The sequence below is a fragment of the Nannospalax galili genome, unplaced genomic scaffold (assembly GCF_000622305.1).
Source record: "Nannospalax galili isolate Female #2095 unplaced genomic scaffold, S.galili_v1.0 scaffold427, whole genome shotgun sequence".
In the NCBI taxonomy this organism is placed as follows: Eukaryota; Metazoa; Chordata; class Mammalia; order Rodentia; family Spalacidae; genus Nannospalax; species Nannospalax galili.
The window spans coordinates 517,633-532,631 of NW_008356259.1; the positions used below are offsets into that span (position 1 = coordinate 517,633).

General features: G+C 38.3%; 1 protein-coding gene across 1 annotated transcript in view; it reads left to right on the top strand.

Moving 5' to 3' along the window:
* Positions 1-14,999, top strand: part of Adamts19 (ADAM metallopeptidase with thrombospondin type 1 motif 19) — a 318,916-nt gene that overhangs the window by 241,629 nt on the left and 62,288 nt on the right. The window contains exons 15-16 of the mRNA XM_008854345.3: positions 5,219-5,339; positions 11,852-11,932. Of these exons, the coding sequence (XP_008852567.1) occupies positions 5,219-5,339; positions 11,852-11,932 (202 nt within the window). The remainder of the gene's footprint in view (positions 1-5,218; positions 5,340-11,851; positions 11,933-14,999) is intronic.

Consider the following 14,999-nt stretch of genomic DNA (forward strand, 5'->3'; position numbering starts at 1 on the left):
TTCTTTTAATATCCTAGTTACAGAATTAGAGAAAGAATGCCAAGAGATTAAAAGAAGCTACTAAATACCAATCTGTTCAGTCCTTCTGTTCCTGTTTATTGTTCTCTGAATATTTGTCAGGAAACAAGCTAGCTAATAGCACAGAGCCTTGAAGCTGGTTTTATTACTTCAGAACCAGTTTAAGTTCTATCCTAAGTTTTCTATTTACACATGAAGGAGACATATTTTTTTCTTCACCAGGACCCAGATTCTTCTGACCCCTGCTCAGGGTCCTCCAAACATGGTCATGCATTCATGGTTTCTGTGACAGCTACTTCTTCCTGAACGAGCGTGACTGGCTAAGCACAGTGCTACACTATGCAATGCTAGTGGCACTGTAGACACTGACACACAGAGGCAGGCTTGACATGCAGACTTTTAAAGGTTTCTTGTATTATTTTATGTGTATGTGTGTGGGCCCAAATGTATATATGTGCACCACGTGCATGCAGGAGCTGCAGAGGCCAAAAGAGGGTATTGGATCTCCTGGAACTGGAGTTAAGGATGGTTTTAGCTGCCATGTGGCTGCTGGGAACCTAATCACACTCCTCTGTAAGAGCAGCCAATGCTCTTAACTACTGAGATACTTCTCCAGCCCCACCCCCATCCCTCCCACGCCACCCCCCTCAGTATGCAGTTTTGTTAGGGGTTTTGCTTTCTTGGGGCGTTCAAACTCCAGTTGCTCTGTTTGCTTCCCAAATCTTAACGTGAACACAAACCAAAAACAGAACTTTGCTTCTGATTCTGATTTAATTTATATTTAAAATTTTCCCATTAAATAGACAGATCATGTCATGGGTGAATGGTCATTGTCTTTCTTGCAAATATTTCTATCAGGAGGAATTCTAATCGATCGTTTAATTCTCACAGTATTGCCAGGCTAAATTCTGCCTTAAATATGCACAGCTTGGAAAAATTAGGTCCTGTTTCCTTATATCAATGAAGGATAACCATTATCATTAAAAAACAGTTAATTTATTTGGTCTCAGACTATTTCTATTGACAGAATTGTTCTACCAGCATGCAAAACTTAATTTTTTAGTCGTTTATATTTCTTCATAGCAATCATGGGTTGTGAGGAAAGGTGCTTCACTTCAGAAGCAGGCTGGCCTGCAGAGGAGCGCTTCTGTACGGGCTGAGCTGAATGAACACTCACAGCACAGCATAGCACAGAATGTGACCTCCTTTGGGATTCGTGTTCATTTCATTTTCCCCAATAATAATTTTCACAATTACTTTGGGATAGCATTCAGTGCTTCAGAACTTCCCTGAGATTTGGGCATTTAGAAATTTTCTCCTTCGGCATGAGTTTGCTTGTGTTAGCTGCCCCACAGAACACAGCAGTTTGCTAGTAGTTGTCCTCTCTGTCTCTGACTTGTCGAGATGAAGATTACCCCCAAACAAAGCAAAGGAAATACTTCAAATTTTTGAAGTCCTTCAATTTTTTAATTATTTTTATTTTCTATTGTTTGAGAATTGTATATGTGCACGCTATATGATTTGATCAACTCTATTCCCCATTACTTCCCCTCCATTTCCTCCCCTATTCTCTATTTTACACTTGAGAACTCAATTTCATGCTCTGTTTTTGAAAAACCAGGAAGTCTCCTGGATGTTGCGGGGGGGGGGGGGGGGGTGTCTCCTGGAGCCTGGGGAGCCTCTCAGGGGCTGCGTCCCTGAAAAAAGCCTGACTCTTCCTCTCCCTGCACTTATCAGCTCCTAACAGCTCCTCTGCTTAGGATGGGACTTCATGAGACCATCCTCATCCATTCTGGGATTTTGTCTAGCCTAATCTTGCACAGGTCTTTTGCTTGCATTAGAGCCACTGTGAGTTCATGTGTGCAACTGTCCTGCTATATCTAGAGAACACTTTTTTTGCAGCAGTCATCCACTACCTTTGGCTCTTATAATCTTTCTACTCCCTCTTCCATGATGATCTCTGAGCCTTTGGAGGAGAAAGTGTGATATAGATGCCCCATTTGTGGTGGAGCACTCCATGGTCTCTTTTTACTCTGCATGTTAACCAGTTGTGGGCCTCTGCATTGATCACCATCTACTACAAAAGAAGCTTCTCTGATGAAGGTTGAAGATGTACTATTCTGTGGTCATAAAATGGGTATTTAGAGGCAGTTTAATACTATCCCATTTAGCAGAATAATAAGAGTAGATTCCTCCCTAGGTCCTATGACATACCCGGCCATGGATTCTTGGCCCTTCTAAGGGTGCTGGGCATGAGTTCCATTTCTGTGGAGAGGAGCAGGCCTTAAATTCCATCCAACAGTGATTGGTTACTTCCATAACAGCGGTGCCATTATTTCACCAGTGCACATATCTTGCCAGACCAATCATTATTGTATCTTATAAGGGTTCATAACTGGGTAAGACTGATGATCACTTTACTTCCCCAGTAGTGTGGATAGCACCTTCCAGCAATATTAAAACTAGTCATTAGGAATGGAGCTTCTAGAGCAACACAGCTTGATTTCTCATGTCCTGTGACTTAGATACATGGTGTCTTCAGCAATAGGGTCTTACCATCAATTTCTGCAGGGTAACGAAGAGTAATGTCAATAGTCCTTAATGTTCCAGGGTCTGTGGGATCCCACTTAACAAACAACTCAAAAAAAGATAAGCCATACCTGGCACTGGACTTTTTATTTGATAATCTAGGTGTATCAGAGAGGCATTGTCCTCCTGTTATAGGTTAACTTCATTTAAAATATTTTAAATATATGTGTGTGTGTGCGTGCATGCATGCATATGTGTGTGTGTGTGTGTGTGTGTGTGTGTGTGTGTGTGTGTGTGTGTGTAGTCCAGGAAGCTTCTACAGTATAAGGTTTCCACATAGCTTTTACAAAGGACATTAGTGCTAGTTATTGTTATCCCTCCACACTCCTCCTTCTCTATCCTGCCATCCCATCCTCCACCCCGTTTAGCCTTTCCTACTCCATTATTCCTCATTCCCCTTTTGTACCTCCTGCACTCCATCTTCCCTCCCTGAAAGGCCCCATCCCACACACTTGGCCGCTCACTAGTTTCCTGATATTTGTGGGTTTACACACACCCATGTAAAGAGTCAAAGCCCGTATCCACATATGAGATAGAATGTAGTGTTTGTCTTTATGGGCTGGGTTACCAAATTCAGAATGATTAGTTCTAGTTATACTTAACCTTCAAATTTGATCATTTCATTTCAGTTGAATAATATCCTATTGTGTAAATTACCACATTTTCATTATCCATTCATCAGCTGGATAGTTTTGGTTGTTTCCATTTCCTGGCTGTTATGAATAGAGTAGCAAGGAACATGGATAAACAGGTATCTCTGTAGTAGGCTATAGAGTCCTTTGGAAATATGCTAGGAGTGAGTGGTACAGCTGTATCATGTGGTAGATCTTTTTCTAGTTCATTCAGGAACTTCCAAACTGGTTACAATAGTGCCTGCACCAGCACACTCCCACCAGCAGTACCTTTCCCCATACCCACACCAGCATTTGTTGTCATGTGGTTTTGTTATCTTAGCCATTATGACTGGCATAAGATGAAATCTCAAAGTAGTTTTAATTCACAGTTCCCTTATGGATAAGGATAGAAAATACTTTTAAAATTATGTCTCAGTCCTTTGTGTCTCTTCTTTTGAGACTGTCTAGTTCCAAGCACCATTTTCTAATCAGGCTGTGGGGTCTTTTTTGATTTTTGGTTTTTTGGTGTTCAGTTTTTGAATTCTTTGTATATTCTAGACATTAACCCACTGTCAGATGTATAGCTGGTAAAGATCATTTCCCATTCTGTTAGCTGCCTCTTCGCTCTATTGGTGGATGGGCTATTTCGTTTGTTTTGGTTTGGCTTAGATTTACTATTGTCTTTGACTGAATGATTCAGTTCCTGCACCTTGTCTTCAGGCCCTGATATTTTCTCTTCTACTTGATTTATTTTATTGGTGAGGCTTCCCACTAAGTTTTATTCACCTTTCTGAATTTCTTTATTTCAAGTTTTATTTTTGTTTGGATTGTCTTCAGAAACTCTGTTTTAAAATGTATTTTCAGGGCAGAGAGATGGATCATTGGTTAAGAACACTGGTTGTTCTTGCAGAAGACCTGAGTTCAAATCGCAGCACCCACATGACAGCTAACAACTGTCCTTAACTCCAGTCACAGGGGATCCAACAGCCGCTTCTCACCTCTGTGGGCATTGCACGACACGGGTACACTTACCTACATGCAAGCAATACATGCATACACATAAAATAAAAACAATAAAAATTTTTTTAAAGTTTAAAATATATTTTCATATTTTGAATTATCTTCCTTTCCTCATTCAACTATATGTGTTTTCATTGATCTTCATTCCAGCATCTATTCTTACCTTCCTTGAGTTCCTTGAACATATTTATAAGTGCCATTATAAAATCATTGTCTTGTATGACATTTAAGTTGCTTTTTCTCAGGGGACATTATTATGGGAGAACTGACTTTTGGATGGGACATGTGTATAGCTGTGTTTGTGTTTTTGCAATGGGACCAAGACATCTGGCTTTAGTTCATTGGTAATATTTTTTGGTTTAGATAGTTGGTCCTGCCTTTGTTGAGTGTGACTGGATCTCTGTTTGCTGTTACCCAAACAGTTAGGAAACAACTGAATGGAGATTAGGTTTCAATCTTGGGGTCACTTAGTGTAGCTTTGTGAATGGGGTATCAGAAGTTGCCCCAGCTCAGCTAGGATTGGGTACAGCTTTGAACAAAGGAATAAACCTTCCAGAGAGTAAGCAGGTTCTACCATGAACCTCAAAAATCTGTGGAGGCTATAGGGTTCTACAAGTGGTCCTTAGATGTCACAGGCTGGACCATGCTACCTGGAGAAGGTGCATAACATACGTCAGGTGGCCAGGACTGGGGTTACAGTGGAGGTGGGAGTCACTGCCTGGGGGATGCATGCTGTTCTCTGTGCGAGGTCCTCAGGTGGTGTGGGTGAGATCACTCTGGGTTGGGAGTCACTGCTTGGGGGAGATGCCCAGGACTCTGCATGTGGTCTTCAGGTGGCCTGGGTTGGGATTGTGACAAAGTGGTGGTCATTACCTGAGGGACATGCTCCAGTCTCTGCATATAGTCCCAAGGTGGTCTGGGCTGGAGTCCCAAGTGGGTGAATGCTTCACTTTTGATGAACTGTTATCTTCTTTCAGAAAGTTGGTTGTGATGGCTTATTAGGATCTCTGGCCAGGGAGGATCATTGTGGCATATGCAATGGCAACGGAAAGTCATGCAGAATCATTAAAGGCAATTTCAATCATACCAGAGGAGCAGGTAACTCTTCTTTTTTTCTCAAAGTTAATAAACTCTAATATCTTTGTGTACAAAGATTACATTGAGCTGGATTTAGACATCACAGGTCTGATTCTACTGAAGACATTTTCAATGACTTTTGAATGATTCCTTTTGGGTGATGGTATGCAGTGCACGTTCTGTGAGGCAGACACTTGAACATGCTCATTTTCCAGCAATGAAAATATGAAGTCATCTGTTGTGCATTCAACAAGTCAGAGCAACATGGGAATAATCTAATTTGCATTGGCTAATGTTACCAGGTTTCTAGAATGAAAAGCATGCCTAACAAAAAATAATGATTTGCAACAGCTTGAAGCGGTCATTGAGAATATCAGTCTTCAGGTTTTCGGCTTTCCATTCTCGTTATTGTTTTAGTATTTTCACTAAATTTCAAGGGTAAAAATTGGAATCAAAGATCTGAAACACTGTAGCATAGAGAAACTGTAGCAGGTGTGGCAGAACATGTGGGTAAACTTCCAAGTCCACTAATAGTAAGACTTAGTCTCTCTTCTTCTACTTCCTCATCTGCAAATAGGGTATGAGGGCAAAATAAGTACGAATGACTTCTGTAGTGGCGGTTTAAAGATACTATACTCATAACAGAAACTGACAGGATCCACACTGAATTACAAAGGCCCATAACATTTTTTTAGAGAGAGAGAAAGTAATGGTGCCAGTTTCTCAGGCTTACTCGGAAGCAGTGACTCTTTTCTGTGCTATCACTAACTTCTTTCCTTGACATGTGTGTGTTGAGCTATTATTTATGACTAGTTTCATCAACACTTATTTGCCTACATTATGTATGTAGTATTTTTATTTTAAATTTTCTAGTTGAAAAAATTCTGATAGCAAAATATAAATTACTGGTGTTACATAGAACAAGCAATTTAAGTTGAACAATCAAGGAAGCTGAATTCATTTTAGCTAAGTGAATCCTTCTAAACAGAAATGCAGACAGATCTTTATGAAGATTAAATGTAATCTTTTGTTTTTCCCAAGAATAAAAGATAAACCAAGCCAAAGATTTTGGCACCAAATAATAACTAAGGCCCAGGATAGACTATGGATCAAAGACTCACTCTTCAAAACTGTGAAAAAAGTGGTACACTTCACAGGTCAGAATCTGCTAGCACTATTTTACAAAAGACACACTTAGCTAAAATAGGTTCTCAGACTTGCAGTTAAAAATCCAATTATAATTAACTGCCCTTCCTGACTGTGACAAGGGAAGTTCAAATACAATCTCAACTACTGAAGAAATACCAAAATACGACACTTTTTAAAAGAACTTAGGCATTGTTGAGTACATGCAAACAGTACCCTGAGAAGGCCAATGCACAGTCAGCTTCCATGTCTTTATTTGATGGTAATCTTCCTTTTTCCATGAAACATGAGAAAACAGGACTACACCTATCCATTCAGCAATCATTTTCATTGTAACTGCAGTTACATAAATACACTTTTTTCCCTAGGTTTTGCCCTCAAATCCTTTTTGATTTTTATTCTATGTTAAAATCGTTGTTTTTCACTGTAGGTTTCTTAGGTAAACTAAAGTTGTCTAAGATATTAGGACTATCAGAATTGCTAACAGCACTCTCTTCCTTACACCTGTGTTGAATTTTTTATTGCTCTCTGGTAAGAAACCTGAGTTCCTAACTTAGAACATGATCCTCCAGGGCATGTCCTTCACTGCTCACCAAGCTGCCCTCCTCTAAATTGGAGTCATCACATTTCTTACAGTTGTCCAACTGATCAATCATGTTTCTCACTGCAACTCACTTTTGTAATCTTTTTGGCCCTATCTGCTTCCTCTTAGTTTTGCTACGTGAATTTCTGGACATTTCTTAGTTTCAATGTCACCTCTTGAGCACTGTGTGAATCCAACTTCACTCCTATCACTATGACTACCTCAGAGATACTTATCTGGGTTTATCCATATGATCTGTCTCTGAACACATTTGAATTTTACATTTGCTTGTATTTTCTTTCTCTGTTAGATTTAAAGTTCAGGGAGGTCCTTTATGATGGCTGTTTTTGTTCAACAATATCTTTTCATTTACCATCATCATGTGCAATCTGCTAATATCTGTTTACTTATTTAATAAGGAAGCATTGTTTTGTTTAGAAATTAATGTTTTGACAAGCTGTGTGAACTCTTATTTCTGCCATGAACTCTGTCTACTTCTGATTTGAGGAATGTTGTATTTATTTCTCTTGAGACTCTTTCTGCCTAGTTTATGGACTACCTAGAATTTCTGGAAGCACTTTCAGGCTTTTCTATCCATTTGGCTATGCACATTACATACATTGTATGACTAGTACACATGCAAACACACATGGGTGCTTTTAGTCCCCTTGCTCCATTTGAGCAAGCAATTTTTGGTGATGTTAGAAAATAAACTTGAGAGGTGGCATTTTTCCCTTGGTGCCTTTAGTATGTCTTTCATTGTGATTTGCTTAATACAGCAATAGTTTCTTAGAAGATGAATGATAAATTGTGTATATGGCCAGGTGAGAAATGATACAGTTCTCTGTAGTCACTAAGAAGAAAATGGATATCAAATGTGTGATTCTTGGTATAAAAAAATGAAAATATCCTGTTGCATTAGGAATACGCAGTTTAGAGTTTTTGTATGTTTGCTTCATTGCTACAGACGTTGGGGAGACAAAGATGCATCTATTCTGGAGTCAGGAACAGTAGCAGTATATTAGAGCCCCAAATTAGTAATGAAAAAGACAAATCTTGAACAATATAACGTAGGTTGAGTAGCTTTTATTTAAGAATGTGGAAGCTTAAACAGTTCCAGACTTCAGAGTTCTTTAAAGTTGTGAATATTTGCATAGAACCTACAAACTGACTCTCCATAAGCTGAAAATCCAAACCCTGCAATTCAAAATAGGAATACTTAACCTTATATACTTATGTTTTGTGTGATATCATTATGCCTAAATATAGTAGTTTGTATAAAAAAAAACAATAGTACTGACTAGGGTATAGTAGTTGTTCAAAATACAATAATGATGATTCTGTTACTTGTGCCGTGAAGATGGTGCTTGTTACTAGTGCCTTGTATTGTGATGGTCTCCTTGTTGTTCTTTGAGACAGGGTCTCACTGTGAAGCCCTAAGGGGCCTAGATCTCTCTGTGCAGATCAGGCTGGCCTTGAACTCATAAACACCTGCCTGCCTGCCTCCCAAGTACTGGAATTAATGGCATGCACCACCACACCCAGCATTACTGACATTTTAAGATGCTGATCAATGCAATTTGTTGTAATAAATTTGCAAAGCTCGCCATCCAGTAAGAGAACAAAGTTTCCGGCTTTGACTTGGTGGCCTCATGTTGCAATTTTCAGGCTAGCCAGGAGCCTCTCTGACATTCACTTTAAAATGTGCACCCTCAGTTGTGCCAAATGCTTTATGTACTGGAAAGAACCTCACATCCTGATCACTGGCTTCCTGTCTTGAGATGTCTTCTTTTAATGTTTCTCTCTCTCTCCTCTTTAGATCAGTATAACATGATAGAGACTTGTTCTGACCATATCATATCTTAGATACAGCTTTGACTTTCCATATAATTCCAGTTTGTGGCTAAATTCAAGCAAGAATTTAGATAGACCTTTTGTTCCACCTATTTTTTAAAAAAAATTCTGAAATTTAATTTCGTCTCAACATTTTACTAAATTTATTTGCTAAGAGAGTAATGTGATACTTGCATGTGGCACCCAGTGGACTATCTAGGGGCACCTTTCTTTTTGATGTATCTGAAGATTTTGATACCCTAGACCAGCAACATTTCTTAAGATATGCCATCCACACTGGGCCAGATCGACCCCTTCTCCTGATTATTTCCACTCAATCTTGTGTTCTTCCTTTCAATCTCTTTCTTAAAAACTATGATATCACCACGGTCATGTGCTTGACTTCTTTTTTCCATTTTCTCCCTTGGTAATTTAACAAGTGGCTTAAAGTGCTGCTTCTCAGGGCCATCTTACAATGGTCCATCAACAACCTAACCTCCTGGAGTTCAAGATGTTCCCCAGCTCTTGCTTGATGTTTCACTAGCATGTTGTAACATTTTGTTAACTATAACTCACAATGCTGAACTCACCAAATTGTTAATAAAATCAGATTATTCTTTCTTGATTTCCATGTGTAAATGATGATCCAGTTCTTACCTGTGTCTGTTATTTGTTTCCAAACTTACCAATCTTCAATCTCAGAAAATGCTTTCTTTCATAATATCTTCTAGTGTTTCTTGACCATTCCTGATGTTCAACAGTAGCTTCCTGACACTGTTGTTTGTGTGGGCACCTCTGTTAACCCAGTATTTCACTGCTAAATAAAGCCTCTCCAGTCCAGAATCTAATCATCAAGTCCTTTACAATGATTAGCAGGTCCAAACTGATCAATTTATCCCCCTAAGCATTTACTCAAAATCTCCTAATGGAGTCAGCTTCTTCCGTCTTCTCTCTCCATCAGAACTATTTCTTCAAGTGCTGCTAGCTCTACCACTAACCCAGACTCTATATACAGAAAACTAATCTTTTTCTATCTACATAATTCTCTAAAGACAACTTTTTGTAAAATTGTCCTTGATTTGTATGATTTGAATTATGGTTGTTCTGGCTGATCCCAGTGTTTTTACATGCAATGTGTGTGTGTGTGTATGTGTGTGTGTGTGTGTGTGTGTGTGTGTGGTGTGTATTTGTTTCAAATATAGAATAGCAGTGAATTATTGAGTTATATGTGATCAGAAAAAGGGAGCAACTCTAAAAACTTTAGTTTATATTATAAAAAAGAATTCACCACAGTGTTTTATATATTTTAATATAATTTTACAATTTATTTAATTCATATCTAAATAGCTTATTTATGTGTTATCTTTCCAATTTAGTTATAAGCTCATCAAGGCTAGAAGCCATCCTACCTTAATTCTATATACAAATACCCACCAACCATTTGCTTCTGGTTTCAGTGTTGTCTATTTTGTTTATTTAATAAAATGTCAGTGTTTCATATTTGGGGCTACTGAAGGTGATCAAATGTTGTTTTAAATGGGTAATTCAATGATTAATTAAATAAGTTCTTGGATGAAATTCTTGTTCTTAAAGTCACATGCACAGGGACTGGGAAGATGGCTCATTTGGTAAAGTGCTTGACGTGGAAGCCTGAAGGTCAGAGTTCAGATGCCCAGGATGCATATAAAAATAACCGACCTTTTGGTATGCACTTGTACTCTCAGTGCTGAGAGCTGGAGACAGGAGGCTTCCTGGCACTTGCTTGCCTGTCCGTGTTGCCAAATCATTGAGGTCCAGGTTCAGGGTTCAGCAAGAGAACCTGTCTCAAGAAAGAAAGTGAAGAGTGACTTAGCAAGATACTTGAGATTGACATCTGGCCTATACACATATATGCATGTGTACACCCCACACACATGGACACAACATGAACACACACAGGCCAGGTGTATGCTACCGTTCTGTGTATGCTAAATAACTAAACATTTTGAGGGATTTAAATAATGAACAAGAGCTAACTTTGAAGTTATTTCTTGTGATTTTTTTTTTTTTTTTTTTGGTCTTTTTGAGACAGGGTCTCCCTGTAGCCCCAGCTGTTCTGGAACTTACTATGTAGACCAGGCTGGCCTCGAACTCACAAAGACCCACCTGCCTCTTCGTGTGATTTTTTTTTTTTAAGCATAAGCTTATCTTTTATCAGATATGTGAATCTACACAAAATGCTAAGAGGGATGTTATTTAATTTTAAAACAACTTTTAAACTAAAACTGGGCTCCTGACCTCTCTATCACTGTTCTGCACCATGTGAAACCTTGATTTCTTCTTTCTCTGCATAGTCTCCCATCTTCTCCACATCTTTATTTTATTTTACTTTATTTTATTTTATTAAGTAATAGATCCATAACCGCTGCTGAAATATATTTCCTGAGAAATAACTAACTGTGTTTTTTTTTTTTTTTTATCCGACACCCGCAGAGGGGACAGTATGCTCTCCAGCTCCACTTTCTACACCTGCTGCTAATCAGCAGGAATGCTTGGTCTCTCTTCCTGTGCTCGGGCACTCCAGGGACTGTTCCAGGCCAGCTGTGCTGCCTCCAGTGTGTTACCTCTTCTGATCTAACTTGGAGCTCCCAGAGCAAAGCCTGAGGTTCTTTGCTCTATCCTGTAATCCACTTAAGAGTCTCTAACTAGGCTATCCCCATTGGACCTCTCCCTCTCCTCACTATTCAAAAGAGCTTTTCTCCATACAGGATAATTACCTATTTAACCTCAACAGAGTTCTAGGCTCAATGTCTTTCCAAAAACTTCGCTTGAAGTCAGAGTAGCTTTAACTATCATCGTAATAAAAAGTTTTCTTTACATAGCCATTGAAGTATTGTAGCAATCGCTAAAACCAAATGGGGAGGGCAAGTCAATTAGAAAAAGAGATTTTATAAGAACCCAGATTTACTTCATGTTTTACTGACTCTTACAGGCTATGTTGAAGTGCTGGTGATTCCTGCTGGAGCCAGAAGAATCAAAGTTGTGGAGGAAAAGCCGGCACATAGCTACTTAGGTAACCCGAGCTACAGACACAGATCGCATCCAAGTCTCAGCCCAAGTTCCTGCTCTGAGAGCTATGTCATGGCAGGAAGTCATCCTGTTTCTATTTAGCTTTGAACTTCCTGGGAAGCACCTCTTGTCCTACTAAGCAAGAGTCCCTTTTACCCAGGGACTTCCCAGGAGCAAAAGCAACTTGGTCATGTACTTGTTTAAAGGGTATAAATTACTTCCTCCTGTTAGCCTATGATTAAAAAAAAAAAAAAAAAAAAAAAACTCATTAAATGACATTGGCATGTTGTATTTCAAGTATACGCGTATAAAATGTGATCCATTGATACACTTATTTTATATCTAGACATGTGTATATATGTATATAGTTTCATGAATAAATGCACACACTTTTGTACAATGATTATTTTAGAAATAGGAAATCTTGTTGCTAGTAGAGTCATATCTACTTATAGAATTTGATCTTGGGCTGGTAAGTTTCTTTGACTTGCTTCACTCCAGGAAAACTCACCTATGAACAAAATATTTTTAAAATTTTTAACTTGCTTGTGGGAAAGACTGGTTGACTGTTTTAATTAGGCCAACTGATAAATTTTAAATGCATTAAAGAAAGTATCACAGATACTAGAATAAAATAGGTTGAGGTCATGGAGAAGATCAAGCAGAATTTAAACATTTTACTTTAAATTCCTTTTTTAAATGCCCTGAAACCTTTTTGCTTAAGAAAAATGATGTTGCCATTATTCTTCCTTAACTGAGCAATAAATGTCGCAGTAGGAAAACCGTTTGCACATGGAAAACAATCCATCTTATGTAGTCATTTGTACTTTTGCGATATGAAAAGTAGTCTAGCCTTGGATTTGAACTATTTTCTATTTGGATTTGCTTTCTAAGAATAGGAATTTTTGAGGAAAAGAAACTTTAAAATTAATCCTTTATGATGTGAAATACTGATTAGTTCATTATTTACAAAGTATATATTTGATCTGATTTACTTAGTATGATTTTAAAACATACTTTAAATACTAGGAGAGCATTCTAAATTAAAGTTCTAATACCCAATTTGCAGAGGTGGTGACCATTAGATGATTAAAATACATTCATTTAATATATAAATAACTATTTCACTTGGTTATGTCTTCCTTGTCCCAAGCTGCAAAAATGTAGGTGTTTCAAATGGAATTTTTTTAATTCTATAAAATTTGAGCTAATGTTATGAGTTAATAACCTGGCAAATGCAGCTGAAAAACTCATTCCATTTTAAAAATGGGACACCTCCCTGCTGCCTCGGGCCTTGCTCCTCAGGATCCTCAAAGGACGGGTTTGTTTACCTATCTTGTTCTTCAGGGATAGCACATAGCTTCTTTTTTGAAAAACCCAATTGTCACATTATTTGACATATGAATATCATTTAAGCCTATCGACTTCTCCTTAATTCCTAAGCTCTGTCTTCTTTCATTTTCTAGAACTATAGTTCCTTTCTCTCTCTGGCTCCCTCTTACTGGTCTCCTTTGCTGGGCCCTGGACACAGTCTCCAAATGTCCTCATAAGTGGGAGCTCAGGCCTCGGCTCCCCTCTCCTTTTGGCTTTACTCTGTCCATAGAGAATCTCATTTAGAACCATCACATGTTTACTTGATGTAAGTCATCAAAAGTCCCATAGACACTACAGAAAAGTCCAAAATCAAATGTAAAGCACTTTATTTCTACCCCACCCAAACATGTTCTTTTTATTCCACATATGATAAATGTATTGTCCCTATGGTTTTGTAATAGTTGGCACAAACCTGGGTACATAAAAAAAGAGAAATAAATATATCTCTATACTTCTGGATCCCCGAAACTCCAAACCCATTTCATTGGTCCAAAATTCATTGTCTGCACAAATGCATTGTCTCTGGGAAATTAAGCGGGGAACACCACTCAGTGCTTGCCTCTTCCAGCTTCTGGAGGCTGTCAGCATCCCTTTGCTTGTGGTAACATCACTCCACCATCTCATAGCGTTCGTGTGTGTGTGTGTGTGTGTGTATTTAAATCTGCCCTGGTCTTCGTCTTATGAAGACTAGCAGGGTGGCATTTAGGACCTCCCCCATAGTTTGAGATAGTTTAGTGCACCATAGACATCAGTTGCCTTCATTTTCTCATGCTCAATAACAAATTATAATAGGCTTGGTAGTCTACAAATAACAAAAATTCATTTTTCAGCAGGCTTGAGAGCTGGGTTGTTCAAGACCATGAATCTTTTTTGTGGCCTGTCAAATTGAAGCAGCTAATGAACTATCTGGAGTCTTTAACAAGAGTTGTAATTACCTTCGTGAAAGAAAAGCCCTCTGGAAAGGCTCCAGTATGCCATTTTGGGAATTTTGTATGTTTCTTTTTTAGGAGCACAGGGATCATTACAGCGTTCTTATTCAGCTTTCCAGGCATTAATTTCTGATCACTCCTTCCGTTTCCTTCCCACTCTAATCTGATGTATTAGCAAATCCTGTTATAGCTAAAGCTATATTTCTCTGTATGCTCTCTGACCAAGCCACTCCCTATCCATCCTCCTACTCTCTTCCTTTTATAACTTACTATTATCTGAATTTTCTTATTTTGTGTTCCCATGTACCTTTTGTAGCTCTATTCTTAATTATTGGAGATGTCTGCAATGACCAAAATAAAGTCTGCTATGTGGGAGATAATATCAACATTTTGAATGAATTTTATAAACAAAGGATGTTTGCAGGTACATTTTACAAATCTCAGAAATAAAATCTCACAATGCCCAGATGAAGCAGTCACTTCTAATCTCTCAATTATTAAAAACTGTGGAACTGAGTAAAAGAGAATTTATGGGTTTGTCCGATATCACACATCTGAAATCTATAATCCTGATATGAACCCAGGGGCTAGCCATAGTGTTTGTGGTCTTTTTAAGGGTCTATAAAAAATAAATCATTGCCTTGCTTCCAAACTTGTGATTTTCTAAAGTACACATCCTTATTGAACACATTTTCCTCAAACTCCATACCCATTACTTCTTTTCCCCGTTTTTTAAAAATATTTTATTTATTATTATGTTTTAATTTT